Consider the following 15,403-nt stretch of genomic DNA (forward strand, 5'->3'; position numbering starts at 1 on the left):
TAACATTCCACCAAACAAAAAGATATAGATTGGATGACATTAAGCTGAGCTAGTTTTATGCTGTGATTCGGGAGCTGGCAAAAGTGAGGCTTGTGATAACGATTTGTCTTAAAAGAAAAACTGCCGTTAGCTTGTTTCAACAAAAGACCTTTATTTACATTCGCCGCCTTGATTTTTAAGGTCACATAGATGCTTAACAGGGCGGAGAACTTCAGATAGAACCTAGAAAACTACGTGGATTCCTCGGATAGGCCAAAACGTTACACCATCGAAGCTTTAACGAATAGGTTGCCAGTACTCAAAAACATCAGCGAATTTTTTGCGTTCTGAAAATGAGAAAAAGATTTTATAGTTAAACATCATGTGAAATGGAAAAAACAATCCGTAGAATATGAATGTTACATTCTAAGAACACACCTCCTGAGAATGATTAAGCAATAATCAAGAAAAGGATAATGGTGAAACTATGAATAACTCTTTTTCCTAAATTGTGATAAATATTCCTACCAAAAATTTTAAAGAAAAGGGAAATATAACTTCCAGATTATGGTCTTTTGAAATACTTAACACTTAACACGCTAGAGGTCAGATGACGTTCAAACTTTATCCGCTAAGGAATACGGGAACAAATAATCTTTTAATATATTGCGGGCATCCTCTATTAAGTATTCTATGGATTACAGGACAAGATCTATATTTATAAAAAAAAATTCAAAGGGACAACCGATCAGCGTTTTTTGGAGGCAGGAAACACTTGAAAATCTAGACAGATTGTAAACGTAATGAACGCATGAATTGAGCGCTACTCGAAGCCTGGTCCTAACCGAGCAATTTGAATAAACCGAATCTGCGTGAATGAAAAGTTTTAACTTGTCTGCTCCACGACAATTCATGGTCAAAAACAAGCCCAAGATTTTCAGCATAATTTGTAAAACTTATTGCAGTATTTGCCAGGTAAAGTGCAGGAGTTTCTGTTCTCCTATTCGAACTGTTGAACAATAATGCTTTAGTATTTGACGGGTTAGTAGGTGACAGATTTAAATTAGACCATTCCTCAATTTTTTTAAATCATAATTTATTTTGTCGCTAACAACATTCATTTGCATTCGTCTCCCATCAGTCAGTGAACACGGTCGTGGTTTTGCGAGCCTCGTGTGTGAAAAAAGTGTTCTTTGTTCGGTTGATAGGAGAGAGTTGCCGTATTCAATCCGGTGTTTTTTTTTGCCGTATGGTGACACAAAAGACAATTAAATTTTCGCTAGCTACCAAAGTGGAGAAGTGCCCTCGCTAGAATAGGAAAAGTGATACGTTGACTTCCCCGAAACTTGGCCTGTCGAGTGCTGGTGGCCTACAGTTTTTTATTCCGTTGTTCCCCGTGAAAAGGATTTGGCCCCGCTGGAAGTGTTTGGAGGTGCGGGTGAAGGTCGTCGTCATCGTTTGACAAACGGCCTAATCATCTTCGTCAGACTAGTTCCCCGCTCATTGACGTTCGTGGCAGCCATCTTCAATCAACGAAAGAAGACCACGTGGTTGGAGCCATCGTTAGACACTGGACCAAATATACGACTTTCCAATTGGCCGAATAGTCGTGGATTACGAAAAAATCAATCAAGTTTGTAATATCTTTTATTTTTTTTCACTGTTTCTCCCCTATCTTGTTTCCCTTTTTTTTATATTTCGATCATTGAGTGCTTTGCTCATATTTTTAAAACGGAGGCATTAGTGGCTCCGTTGAAAAAATATGAACGAAGGCGGGGGGTTAAACCCCTCAGTTATGGATGATGAGAGTCCAACCTACGAGAATGAGGAGCATCTGGAGGACCCAGATGCTGCTGGTCCCTCAAATGCTAGTCTTTCTCAGATGGATGATGCCTCTTCATCATCCCCAGCTGAGAGTAGAACAACCCGACTCCGAGCATATGCAGAGGGCTCATCTTCCTCTGGGCCATGGGTGGTTTTCATCCGGCCCAAAAAAAACGGTAAGCCTCTTAACGTGGTACAGATCACCAAAGATCTGGCGAGGTGGCCCTCTGTAACCAGTGTTACAAAACAGCGTTCAAACAAGCTGCGCGTTGTTGTGGCTAACTCGAAAGCTGCAAACGAGATTGTAGCAAGTAATTTTCTGAACCTAGAGTATCACGTTTACATCCCGTCTCGAGACGTAGAGATAGAGGGCGTGATCACAGAAATGAGTCTGGATGCGAAATACGTTAAATCTAACGGCGTTGGCAAGTTCAAGAGCCTCGATTCGACTTCTGTCGAAATCGTGGATTGCCGTCAACTCAACACTGCCAACGTCGTAAATGGAGTTACAAAGTATTCGCCTTCAGCTTCATTTCGTGTGACCTTCGCGGGTACCGCCCTCCCTCACTACGTCTTGATTGACGGAGTTTTAAGGCTTCCTGTGCGACTCTTCGTGCCTCGACCCATGCATTGTAAAAATTGCATCAAGTTGGGGCACACAGCGTCGCACTGTTGCAATAAGCCACGCTGTCCCCAATGCGGGGAGAATCATGGGGATGGAGCATGCTCAGCAATAGAGCAGAAATGTGTTTATTGCGGGGGCTCACCCCATGAAATCTCTTCGTGCGAGGCATTCAAGAGTTGCTGGGATAAACAGAAGCGCTCTTTAAAGGAACGATCGCGTCGTTCTTATGCCTCTATCTTAAAGAGCGCTTCTCCACTGGACCAACCTCATTCAAGTAACATCTTTTCTGTGTTGCCAGTTGACAACGAAGAAACAACGGATGAGGAAAACCCTTTTGTTTTCGTTGCAAACTCCCGGAAACGTGCTAAAACAACTCCCAAGACACCCAAAATACCCAAGAAAATCCCTGCAATGAGCCCTCCAACCAGTGTCCCTAAAAAGCCGAATGCTGCAGAACAACAAAAACAAAACCCTCCTGGATTCCGCACGATTTTTTCACCACAGAACGATTCAACACCAGCAGGGACCTCAAAGGCCCCTTTGACGAATGCAGTTTTTTCAGAATCAACTTCCCAGCCAGGATTGTTTAAGTTGACTGACATTCTGAATGGAATTTTTTCGTTTTTCAACGTTTCTGAATCCATCAAAAGCATTGTAACAACAATGCTTCCTGTAGTAAAGACATTTTTGAAGCAATTGATGCAAACTTGGCCCCTCATTTCAATGTTTATCTCTCTCGATGGCTAATTTACGCCGAGAGGTCGGAGATATCACTGTTATACAGTGGAATTGTCGTAGTTTAGTTCCTAAACTGGATCCGTTCAAATTTCTTCTTCATGAAACTAGTTGCGATATTTTTGCCCTTTCAGAAACATGGCTTTCTTCTCAATCAAACATCTCATTCCACGATTTTAACATTATCCGTTTGGATCGCAACGATTCTTATGGAGGGGTGCTTTTGGGGATCAATAAGCGCCACTCCTTTTATAGAATCCACCTCCCTTTATCAGGAGGAATTGAAGCTGTTGCATGTCATACAACTATAAGAGGTAAGGATTTATGCGTTGTCAGTTTGTACTGGCCTCATAGAGTTGCAGTGGATCGAAATCACCTAGAGGACCTGTGCTCAGTGCTTCCTGAGCCATGGTTGATCCTGGGTGACTTCAATTCACATGGAACTGTCTGGGGAGAACAAACTGACGATTGTCGTTCTACTCTTATTTATGACATTTGTGACAGTTTCAATTTAACAATTTTGAACACGGGTGAAAAAACACGGGTACCCAAACCCCCTGCAAGACCAAGTGCAATTGACCTCTCACTCTGCTCAAATTCACTATCATTGGATTGCCAGTGGAAGGTAATCCCTGATCCCAATGGTAGTGATCACTTGCCAATCAAAATTACAATCACCAATGGGGCCAGCACTTCAAATTCAACAAATATGGCATATGACCTTACAAGACACATCGATTGGAAAAAGTACTCGGACGAAATAACAGATGCCATTAATTCTATGAATGTTTTACCTTCTTTGGAGGAGTATCACTTTCTTTCACGTTTGATCCATGAAAGTGCACTTTGCGCTCAAAAAAAACCTATCCCAGATTCATCTGTTCTTCGAAGGCCCCCAAATCCATGGTGGGACCAGCAGTGTTCCAAGCTTTATAAGGACAAATCAAAAGCATTCAAAGATTTTCGAAAATATGGAACCCTCGTCCTTTTTGAATCATATGTTTCCCTTGAAAATCAGTTCAAAAAATTGATCAAAGGGAAGAAAAAGGCGTATTGGAGGAATTTTGTGGGTGGTTTATCACGGGAAACATCCCTGAGTACCTTATGGAAAGTGGCACGAAGCATGCGCAATCGATCATCTACAAATGAAAGTGAAGAAAATACACATAGATGGATATTAAACTTTGCACGGAAAGTCTGCCCAGATTCTACACCTGTACAAAAAATAATCCGGAACGTGCCTCCTGATAGGTGTGGTCTGGATTCCAGCTTTTCGATGGTCGAATTTTCACTTGCCCTCCTCTCTTGCAACAATTCAGCTCCGGGAATTGATAAAATCAAATTTAACTTGTTGAAAAACCTTCCGGACGCCGCCAAGTTTCGCTTGTTAAATTTATTTAATCAATTCTTGGAGAACAACATTGTTCCCCAAGAGTGGAGAGAAGTGAGAGTTATCGCTATCCAAAAGCCCGGGAAACCAGCGTCCGATGCGAATTCGTACCGTCCAATAGCGATGTTGTCTTGTATACGCAAGTTGATGGAGAAAATGATTTTGTTTCGTTTGGATAAATGGGTAGAAGCAAATGGTCTCCTTTCAGATACTCAATTTGGGTTCCGAAGGGGCAAAGGGACAAACGATTGTCTTGCTTTGCTGTCTTCAGAGATACAAATGGCGTACGCAAAACGTGAGCAAATGGCTTCAGTGTTTCTAGACATAAAAGGAGCTTTTGATGCAGTCTCCATAGAGGTGTTGTCAGACAAGTTACACTCCAGGGGTCTGCCTCCACTATTGAACAACATCTTATACAGTTTGCTTTGTGAGAAACATCTGAACTTTGCTCACGGAGATATTGCAGTTAGAAGAACCTCTTACATGGGTCTCCCGCAGGGTTCATGTTTGAGTCCACTTCTGTACAACTTTTACGTAAGTGACATCGACAGTTGTCTCTCTGAAGGCTGCACTCTAAGACAACTTGCAGATGACGGCGTGGTGTCTGTCACAGGATCTTCTGAGTCTCATCTGCACAGACCTTTACAAGATACTTTGAACAGATTGTCTTCCTGGGCTTTGGGGCTTGGGATTGAGTTTTCCCCTCAGAAAACGGAGATGGTTGTTTTTTCTAAGAAACATAGACCTGCTCAACCTAAGCTCCAACTCCTGGGCAGAACGATCACTCAATCGAGGTGTTTTAAGTATCTTGGGGTTTGGTTTGATTCCAAGTGTACCTGGAGGGCCCATATTGAGTATCTGAAAGGAAAATGCCAACAAAGAATCAATTTTCTCCGATCAATCACTGGCACCTGGTGGGGAGCCCATCCAGAAGATCTTTTAAAATTGTATCGAACAACTATTCTCTCAGTGATGGAATATGGTAGCTTCTGTTTCCAGTCAGCTGCCAAAACTCACCTCATTAAACTCGAGCGTATCCAATATCGTTGTCTCCGCATCGCTTTGGGCTGTATGCCCTCAACGCATAACATGAGTCTCGAAGTTTTGGCAGGAATACTCCCACTAAAAGATCGATTCAATTTACTATCACTCCGGTTCCTCATCAGGTGTGAGGTCATGAACCCATTGGTTATTGTAAATTTTGAAAGGCTTCTTGAGCAAAATTTTCAAACCAGATTTATGTCTATATACCATGTCCTCATGTCGATGCAGGTAAACCCTTCTTCGTATTCTCCCGCTCGTGTTTGTAGCCCAGACTACGATGATTCTTCTGTCCAGTTTGATTTGTCTATGCAGCAGGAAATTCGTGGAATCCCGGATCCGCATCGTCCACTTCTGATTCCAAGAATTTTCGAAACTAAATATAGACACGTCGATGCTGATAAAATGTACTTTACTGATGGATCACTTATAGAGGAATCAACAGGATTTGGAGTGTTCAACGAAATATCTAGCGCCTCTTACAGCCTCGAGTCACCATGCTCTGTGTATATAGCAGAGTTAGCAGCAATTCATTGGGCTTTGGACAGTATCGCTTCAAGGCCAGTTGGGCACTACTTTATTGTAACGGATAGTCTGAGTTCTGTTCAAGCAATTCACTCAATAAAACCGGGAAAGCACTCACCATACTTCTTCGAGAAGATACGGGATAGTTTGAGTGCTTTATCAAAACGTCGCTTTACCATCACCTTTGTTTGGGTTCCCTCCCATTGCTCGATAGAGGGTAATGAGAAGGCAGACTCTCTGGCAAAGGTGGGGGCGATGGAAGGTGACACGTATCAGCGTGAAATCGCCTTCAACGAATTTTACTTTTTAGTTCGAAGAAACTCTCTTGTCAACTGGCAACGCAAATGGGACGAGGATGAGGATGGTCGGTGGCTCCACTCGATTATCCCAAGGGTAAGCCTTAAACCATGGTTTAATAGATTGGACCTGAGTCGGGATTTTATTCGTATATTTTCCCGTCTCATGTCCAATCATTGTTCCTTAGACGCGGTACTCTATCGTTTTGATATTGCTGGCAGCAATTTGTGTAGTTGCGGCCAAGGTTACCACGACATCGAGCATATTGTTTGGTCGTGCGAGGTTCATCTTGTCGCTAGAACGAATTTGATAGAATCCCTTCGGGCCCGAGGAAAACCACCCTATGTTCCAGTGAGAGATGTGCTGGCTGTTATAGACTTGGACTACATGTTTGAAATATACCTTTTCCTAAAAGCTATTGATCTTCGTCTATAATTCTTTTTATTTTCATATTTCCCTATCTATCTTCTTTTTTCTTTAAAAGTGAACTAGATATAAGCACACAATTGTAATCAAACAAAACGAGTTTGGCTCCTTAAAGCCTAAAGGTACGAGCCGTTTCAAATAAAGAATTTACAAAAAAAAAAAAAAACATTCATTTGCATCACATTATCGGAGCAGAAATAAACTTGTACATCGTCTGCAAACATCTGAACGCTACAGAATTTCAAAACTGATGGTAAGTCGTTTATAAATATGGAACATTTAATAGGGCTTAAAATTGAGCCTTGAGGTACTCCTGATTCAATAGGCGTTAGTTCCGAAAAGCATCCATCTGTAATTCTAATTTTCAAAATGTCAGCAATAACTGAAATGATATCAGATGACTTGTCGCTTACAGGGCGTTCATCACCAAAACGATTTGATTATTGTGAAATCTGGGACAAAACATGTCTAACTGGGTACCAAGCAATTTGAAATTTCTTATTTGATATTGTATTAGATAAAGATCGAATTTGTGCAAGATATTTTTAAAATAGTTGTTGAAAAGAACGATGATTCTAAAGCATACCATAGTGCGGGATACCGAAAGACCGCCGTGTCGACGATCCTACTTCCGCTAAATAGAAGACATAATAATTACCAATGTAAGCGAACATCAGAGCATCCCTCGTTAGTAATCGAACAATCACTATCGCTATTTCTCCTTTTGCGTTCATGCTGTCTCTTTCTATTTTCGTCAACACCAGTTCCAACGGAATCCCCAAGCGCACACGATGCTCGTATCGTCGCTAATGGCAAAACCGTAAAAGTTTCCCCGTTACGTCCGAGTTTACTCTTGGTAAGAACCGATTTGCTCAAACCCCCCATTCTCGACCGGAACCAGGTTGCAAAATTGGCGATCCTGCCAGGAGCTGTTACATTCAGTAGTAACAGCTGGCATGGTCAAAAAAAAAAAGTTAAGTTTGGTTTTTCGTGATCAGCAGCCATTTTTTTATGGACCTCCTAACTTAATTTAGGCAGCGATTACAGCAGCAGTAGGGAAGTATGTATATTTATTAATTCGATTTCCTCATTGAATTTTTGGTATAACAGGATATAAATCGAAGACAAACAAAAACAACATGTCATAAATCTATCAAGTTGAGCGGCACGGTGCGTAAGCCGAAATTTAAAAAAAAGTAAAATTTTTTAACAGTTATCCGTACTGTCCTATGTAATCTTAGAAACAAGTTGGGCCATGCTAAAATAGGACGAAAAAGAATTTTGTTTTTAATAACAATATGCCTTTTCCCTATGAAGTCTAAGTTCTAAACCTTGACTTGATCATTTAAAAAAAACGCTCATTGATAAAGTATTCTTCTAATCATGTTTTGAAAAAAGTGCCGATTATTCGGAATGCTGGAATTGGAACATTAAAAAAAAAAGTAATTTTCAAACTGTTAGGTACATCGAGCAGTAGCCTCTTTTTATGTGTATGATTTATTTGGAGAGGTTGCTTCAAAGTAAAGAAAGAAGATGCATTCGAAGCGCTATGTACGCTTTTGTTTGGAATAGTTTTGTGTGGCACAACGGAGACCTCTGCCTTATAGAATGTAATAGTTGAGATATGGCGCGTTGCAGACTTCCGCCTGACAAAAAATGATTTAGATGTCGGGCGCGACGCAGAACACGGCCTGTTAGGGACCGTCCATAAATGATGTCGCGCGTTAGGGAGGGAGAGGGGGTTTCAATTTTTGTGACAATTTGTGACATGAGGGGAGGGGGGGGGGGGGGCTGTCAGCTTGAACGTGACATCAAATATTGTTACAGAAAAAAAACAGCAAAACAATAAAACAAAATTTTATCCTAAATACAATAAAATTATACTTGCATCGTTTATTTAATGAATAATATTACTAACTTAATCACTCTGGGTAAACTTTATGAGCATAAGAAAGTTCACTAGAACACTTCTACAGCAACACTCAGGAAAGCCAGCACCCAAAATAATTTAGAAATTTTTTTTATGGGATTTTTCCAGTAAACTTAAATTTAGTTGCATCATATCGATTCTACGTGTTTCACCACAGTGTTTCAAGTGCGCCCTGGTAGTAACTACTTTACTTCCACATAATTGCCTCATGAATTTCACGTAAAATCTAAGTAGATGCTCTAAATTGGCTCGAGTCTATTTTTTCTCTCAAGTTCTTATAAGAAAAGGTCAGGCAGCTGACTTTGTTCTGGAAAAACGGTTGAGAAAGTTGTGTTTAGTTTTCGCTAGTATTACACCGAAAACCGTGACTTCTGGCAGTTGTCTCAGGATTATTTGTAAGGTAAGTTGTCGCAATATTTGGGATTCGTGGCCGAATAGATTTACCGTTGATTTTGACAGTAACATTGAAATTTATAATCAACGAAATTGTTTTATTTTTTCAGGCCACGGAACATCGCTTTGCGATAGGTTGGTGTTCGGTTTGCGGACTTCCTGACGGATGAATGTATATTCAAGTGCCTTCCTGGTGTTATGAGAAAACGAATTCTCAACTGTTCCGGTAAAGGTAACTTATATTTACTATTCACAAAATTCATTCTTATTTATCCAACATTTTATTTCAGGGTTACATAATTGAACCACGCCCGGAATGCAGATTGCATGTTGAAGATTTTTTTGTAATGAAATGTTGGTGTGAAATTCGGTTTGAGTTGCGTAAAATAAAATTTGGAATAAACTTCTTTAAAAAGAGACTTCTTCTTTTTTCCAAATTAAAATAAAAAGAAAAAAAGCAGCGAGCGAATCAATCCAGATTACATTTCAATACTGAATAACTTTCACGAATCTTTCATTCTCACATCATGTCGATCAAACTAAAAAATCACGTAAATTTGAGTTGATGTTCATTTTGCACCGATTCTTATAGGGGCGCGTTTACATATTTATTGCATGGCATCTACGTGAAAATCCATTGGATAAAATTTATGTAGTTTTTCACGTAGCCGCTACGTGCAGATTATTTTGGGTGCGGCCCACTAAAATTGTGGCAAAACGTGAACAGGATTGCTTGGTTATTCTAACCTGTGGAGAAGATTTGGGTTGCTAATTGATTGGAGAGGAGGAACTAGATTCAGACATCGTCGCTGATGCAGCACCTACTGCCTCGACTTTCCCGTCGTTAATATAAAAAGTCATCAACATAATCTTTGGACTAATGATTGAAATGTGTTTTAAGCAATGATTGAAGGCTAGTTAAAAATTGGTAACCTTTTTTCAATTCTATGAATAAAAATGATGAATTGAAAATGAAGATACATTTTTAATCAAATTTCTCAAGAGTTGAAAATTGTATCCCGGAGGAGGGGGGGGGGGGGGGGAAGGGGTTTGAAAACGTGACGTAATACAAAAAGGGGGGTAACGGAAGTATGTATGTATGTATGTAGGTTATCCACCATGGGTGCACGGATTCACCGCAGTTTGACCAAAGTATGGATTTATTTGCATTATTTAGATATCTCGACCAATTTCCAAGGCAGTTTATACCATACCCGGCACCATGGCATCGTATGAACTGTTATGTTGTGAATGTATTTCGTGTCTATGTAAGTATATTTTGGGAGAACGAATCAATTAGCTACTCAACCAGTTGAAAATGTATAACATTTTTAATGTTAAAATTTTACTCGGGTATTCCGGCATCCGTGTATATACCCGGCCAGCTGGCAACTAATTGAACATTCTTATATACAATTGAAATAATATTAAATGATATAAAAAATATAATGAAACGATCTCACCATAGTTCAGCTTCACAATTTCTCGCTGCCTATAAGTCAGCAGCAATTCAACGATTTTTTTATACATTTCTCTGGTTTGTTTGCAAATAAATTTGCTCTTCTTATTACACCAAATCTTAGGCACTAGGCACTCTTAGGTTAAGACCCTTATCTTGGTTGACAAAAAGGGGAGTAACGGAAGTTGTGACAAAATGTGACAGGATAGAGAGGGGGTCTATTTTTTTTCCAAATTTTGCGTGACATCATTAATGGACGGGCCCCCTTAAATAAAACAATTCGATACATGGCGCGATGTAGACTTCCGCCTGTTAGAATGCGATGGTTGAGAGATGGGGCGATGAAGACTTCCGCCTGATAAAAATGATTTAAGCTGTCTGGCGGGACGCAGACCTCCGCCTGTTAAAATAAGTCAGTTTGAGTGATGGCGCCAAGCAGACTTCCGAGAGATGTTAGAGCTAAGATCTCTTAGAGAGATGTTTGGATTCTACTGCCCCTATTCGCATATGAGTCCCATGTGTAAAAACTGCAAACCGAGAAAAACGCTTGTAAAGTTTGAAACTTGTTTTCATGAAAACAATCGTATGCATCGTTTGTTGGCAAAACCTATCAATAGTTCGGATAGAAAACACTTCAAAGAATACTTTTGTTTACTTGTGCGCTAATACTAACTAATAATTACGGAGAAATTTCAATAAAACACTCATGTGACTCATATGCGAATATTCTTAACCCTCGATCAGATATTATTCGCAAATGAGTCTCTGGTGCTAAAGTTATCGGCAAGTGGCAAGTACTTTTCTAACATATGTTTTCCATTTGTTTACCATTCTTTTTGATGACGGAAGAAAATTTTCGAAAGATCTTGATTCCAAACTGATTTCAACCAAGGTTTTTTCGTCAAGTGGGATGTGTTTTTCCAAAACTTTGTTTTCATTCGTGTGAAATTGCTGCGAATTTATAAGACTTCATCATCATTTAATTCAATGCGTGTAACGGATACGTGGATAACACCGACCAAAAGTCTGCTGGATTCAAGACAAAAAAGGAGATTTCTTCCGGGAAAATCTTCCTGGGTAATAAACGAAAACAGTGGTATTGATATTGTTGTGCATATAAAAAAAGTAATGAAAAAAGTTTGTTATTTTGTTACCGAAACAACACTTCAAGTACCACCTACCGATCACACATTAGATCGTCGAAATCTCCCACGAAGGATCCATCCTGACCGAAGAGTGATCTATAGAGCGTTGTTCATCGGTTGATTTTTGTCGAAAAAATAATTTTGGTAGAATTAACCTGTTACTTATTAATGTTTTTTGTGACTATGAACCAGATTTCTTCGGAATCATTTTGCTACTTAACGATCAATTTTTATGTAAATTAATGTTTTAAGCATTAAATAATTGATTTACTTCATTTTCTATCTATCCTTTCCTTTAATTGTAAGCTCTGGCGCTGAATTTGGGTCATGGGACTCATATGCGAATATTTTTCACATGGGACACATCAGGGGTCATATTTTTTTCGAAATTTTGGGAACAAACTTCGAACAAAAACTTGTTTTATTGGTAAATTGGAGCACAAAGAAGCGTTTTTCATCGATACCTCAAAAACGATGAAAATGCACATGGGACTCATATGCGAATAGGGGCAGTCTAGGTAGTGTTGTTTTAAAACTACATTATGCATTACTGGTTTACACTTCCCGTGCAAATGAACGTGAAAAAACCTTATTTTGTCGATAAATAAGAAACGCTACATAACTAAAGGGTGATACGGACAAAATTTGGTCAAGGGAAAACGCGTGTAAATCGGTGAAATCGTTTATTTAAAACATCAAATTAAATTTCTTTTTCAAGTTTAATTAGTATCAAATTCAGGAAAAATATTCAGTTAGACTTCCGCTTTTCTAAATCCGAATTGCCGGGCCTTACGCTTAACCACCCCTGCCACCAGATTTTGTGCAGCCACCTTGTCCACCTTCTTCGCCGCAGAAAGCCAGTTTGCCTTGAACTGCTGCTCGTCCTAAGCAGTTTTTTGGTCTTCTTTAGGTTCACGGAAAATAATAAAAAGGTAAAATTTACCGAGTTAGCAAAGGTGAACGCTCGTGAAAGCCAAAAAGGTAGCTTCTACCTCCTCGAGGTGAAACTCGGTGAGTGAGGTAAAATTTACCTGAATCTAGGTTGGAAAAAAGGTACAATTCACCGAGAAAAAGGTAAATCTTAACTCGTAGCGAGGTGAAGTTCACCTGAATTGAGCTCGATAAAAAAGTATAATTCACCTAGAAAAAAAGGTAAATCCAAATAAGGTAAAACTTACCTCGTAGCGAGGTGTAATTGACCTGGATTGAGCTAAACAAAACGGTACAATTCTTCTAAAAAAAAGTAACTATTCGCCGAACCCGTTCATTGAGGTTAAGCTGTTTTGTCATTCTAGGAACAAGTTTTGCTTTTTGCCTGATATGTGAAAATCGGAATAGAATGGTAAGTGTTCTTAAATATCATTTAGTTGTGCTGGTTCTCGTCATAATACTATTGATTAAGTTTGCAAACAATTGTAAACAAACAAAATCGATTTTGGCTCCTTAAAGCCTAATACAGAAATAAATAAATTGTTAAGCTGACGAAAGGTCGTACGGGATCAGCTAGTGTTTTATATAATTTTGAAAATTGAATGTTTTGATCAAAAAAGTGTCAATGTTGACAACTTTTACAGAATATTTGAATAATAGATATATGGATTGATTTTTCTTCGAAAAACGCAGATTACGGTTTGAAGCTAATAAATACTGCTTCATTGTATAGAAAAAGAATTTGCTTATCTCCAATGGAGTTGTTTTAAAGAGCGAACAAAAACAGTCGACAATGAGTGAATTCACGTCACAAAAAGAAAGCTTTGACATTTTATAGTAAAAAAAAGATCTTTTTCAAAAATGATGCGACGATTTTGAAACACTTAATTTTATAGAAATCGGTTGGAATCCAGCTGCGTTACAACAGCGCGAACGAGGGAATTCACGTCACAAAATTTGATTTTTAGTTAAATTTGATACGGGAAATATGCTTTGAAAGCTGTTTTGACACTTCAGATGGTCGGATTTTTTCAAATCGAGCATAATGTAGATGGTTTTTCAATGATTTCGTTGTTCGTAATAAAAAAAACCAGGAATTTTGAAAAAAAAACATTTTTTGTGTGAATCTTTAAATAAAGTCTGTGAGAAAAAGTATTCATTTTAACGTTTCTTCAATATGTTGCTATTCAAGTTCTAGTCAAAATAAGGAAAAGGTTAGCAAAACATACTGAAAATTTATGATTGTACAAGTCGGAGTAACAAAATATCACTTTTAAAAGTGTACATAAAATTTGAACTATAAACTGAGTGAACTCACGTCACAACTTTAAAGAGGCATAACTGTTCGTTGTTGTTCAATCGTGAAGCTACGCACATCAATTTGTGGGTAATTGTTTTCTCTACACCTTATTAGAAGACAACGATATCCTATTTTCACAGAGAATAGGATATTAAAGAGATATGTACTGAAATAAAAAATGATCAATTCTAGCGTGAATTTACGCCACAAAAGTAATCGATTACAAAACAAACAACTTAAAATTTTCCTAATGACCAAATTATATTATTTTGAAGGGAATTCAATTTGCGAACGTTTGCTGTTATTTGGTCATTTTCAAGTAAATTGTTTGACTTCAAGAATGATAACCGGAAAAGCGATTTCAGGTCGTGGTGTAACGTCTTAAATGAGTCTCCTGTGCTAAAGTTATCTGTGCTGATGGCAAGTACTTTCCTAACATATTTTCTCATTTGCTGACCATTCTTTTTGATGATAGAAGGTGTTTTTGTGTTATTCGACGTAATGAAAGCTTACTCGAGATAAATATTTTATTATGAAATACCTTTCAAGAGCAAATTTAGTATCTTTATACAACGAAGCAAAAGCCGAATGTATGCCGAAAATTTTGTTCGTATTTAGCCACTAACCTGGAGTTGGAAAATCCTCTGGGTGCAGCTCAATGTAGTGCCTAAGGGTAGCGTCTTTTTCGGCCAAATGTTGGTTTCTCCATTTGTCGGCTTGTGTCACCAAAAATCCAACCGAGAGGGCAGCAATGATATGTTTTTGAATCCCTAAAATTACAACAAAATCATCTAATTTATGTGTACAACGAAGGGTTGTTACATCACACTTACCGGAAAGCACTGGTCGACCGGATCCAAAGTTCACGTAACAAGCCCCGGCAAAACCAAAAAGTGAACCAGCCAACGGAGCATACTTATCGTGAAGCCAGCTTTTGGAGTAGGTTCCGGACAGGAGCTCCAGAGGGGTTTTTCCACCAGACATGATAATCGAATCTAATAATTCGGCACCGTTCTTGAATCAAAACTCGAGAGCTGGTTTTTGTTTTGATTTTCAATTGGTTGGAACAGCTGAAAGTGGAACGCTTTGACAGTTGAACCACGCACGCTCTTTTTTTTAAACTCAAAATTAAGTAGTATTGGTTCAAAACAGCACTTCGGTGGCAGCCCTCAACTTTGAGTTCGACTGGGCAATCGCAAAACTAAGTTCTGATAGGCATACTCAATACTAAGTTCGGCAGCCGAACTCGAATTTATCCTTTTTTTTCGAGGGTAGCTTATTTTCAGGGAATTAAAGGATGATAAAAATTTGTTGTACCCGGATGTTGCTGTTCCGGTACATTGCATTGCAATAGAGTATTTCCTGAGACAGATTGTGGTAGGGTAGCTTTATGTTTTTGTTTTG

The 15,403-nt window shown here is 38.9% G+C and overlaps 1 protein-coding gene across 1 annotated transcript; it reads right to left on the reverse strand.

Moving 5' to 3' along the window:
- Positions 1–131: 131 nt before the first annotated feature.
- On the reverse strand, positions 132–15,075 carry LOC129740078 (NADH dehydrogenase [ubiquinone] 1 subunit C2). Its single transcript, XM_055731665.1, has 3 exons — positions 14,833–15,075; positions 14,626–14,769; positions 132–326 (listed from the first exon to the last, which is right to left on the reverse strand). Exons 1-3 carry the CDS (start codon positions 14,981–14,983, stop codon positions 277–279), a joined length of 345 nt encoding a protein of 114 aa, XP_055587640.1. The 5' UTR covers positions 14,984–15,075; the 3' UTR covers positions 132–276.
- Positions 15,076–15,403: the final 328 nt, after the last annotated feature.

This window comes from Uranotaenia lowii, chromosome 1 (assembly GCF_029784155.1).
Source record: "Uranotaenia lowii strain MFRU-FL chromosome 1, ASM2978415v1, whole genome shotgun sequence".
In the NCBI taxonomy this organism is placed as follows: Eukaryota; Metazoa; Arthropoda; class Insecta; order Diptera; family Culicidae; genus Uranotaenia; species Uranotaenia lowii.

Bases quoted from the DNA above. Each gene is read 5' to 3' on its own strand.
- LOC129740078 (XM_055731665.1), bottom strand. From the start codon at position 14,983: ATGTCTGGTGGAAAAACCCCTCTGGAGCTCCTGTCCGGAACCTACTCC. The intron at 14,770-14,832 runs GTAAGTGTGATG...TTGTAATTTTAG, and splicing joins CGGTCGACCAGTGCTTTCCG to GGATTCAAAAACATATCATT. The intron at 327-14,625 runs GTTAGTGGCTAA...TCTCATTTTCAG, and splicing joins AGAGGATTTTCCAACTCCAG to AACGCAAAAAATTCGCTGAT.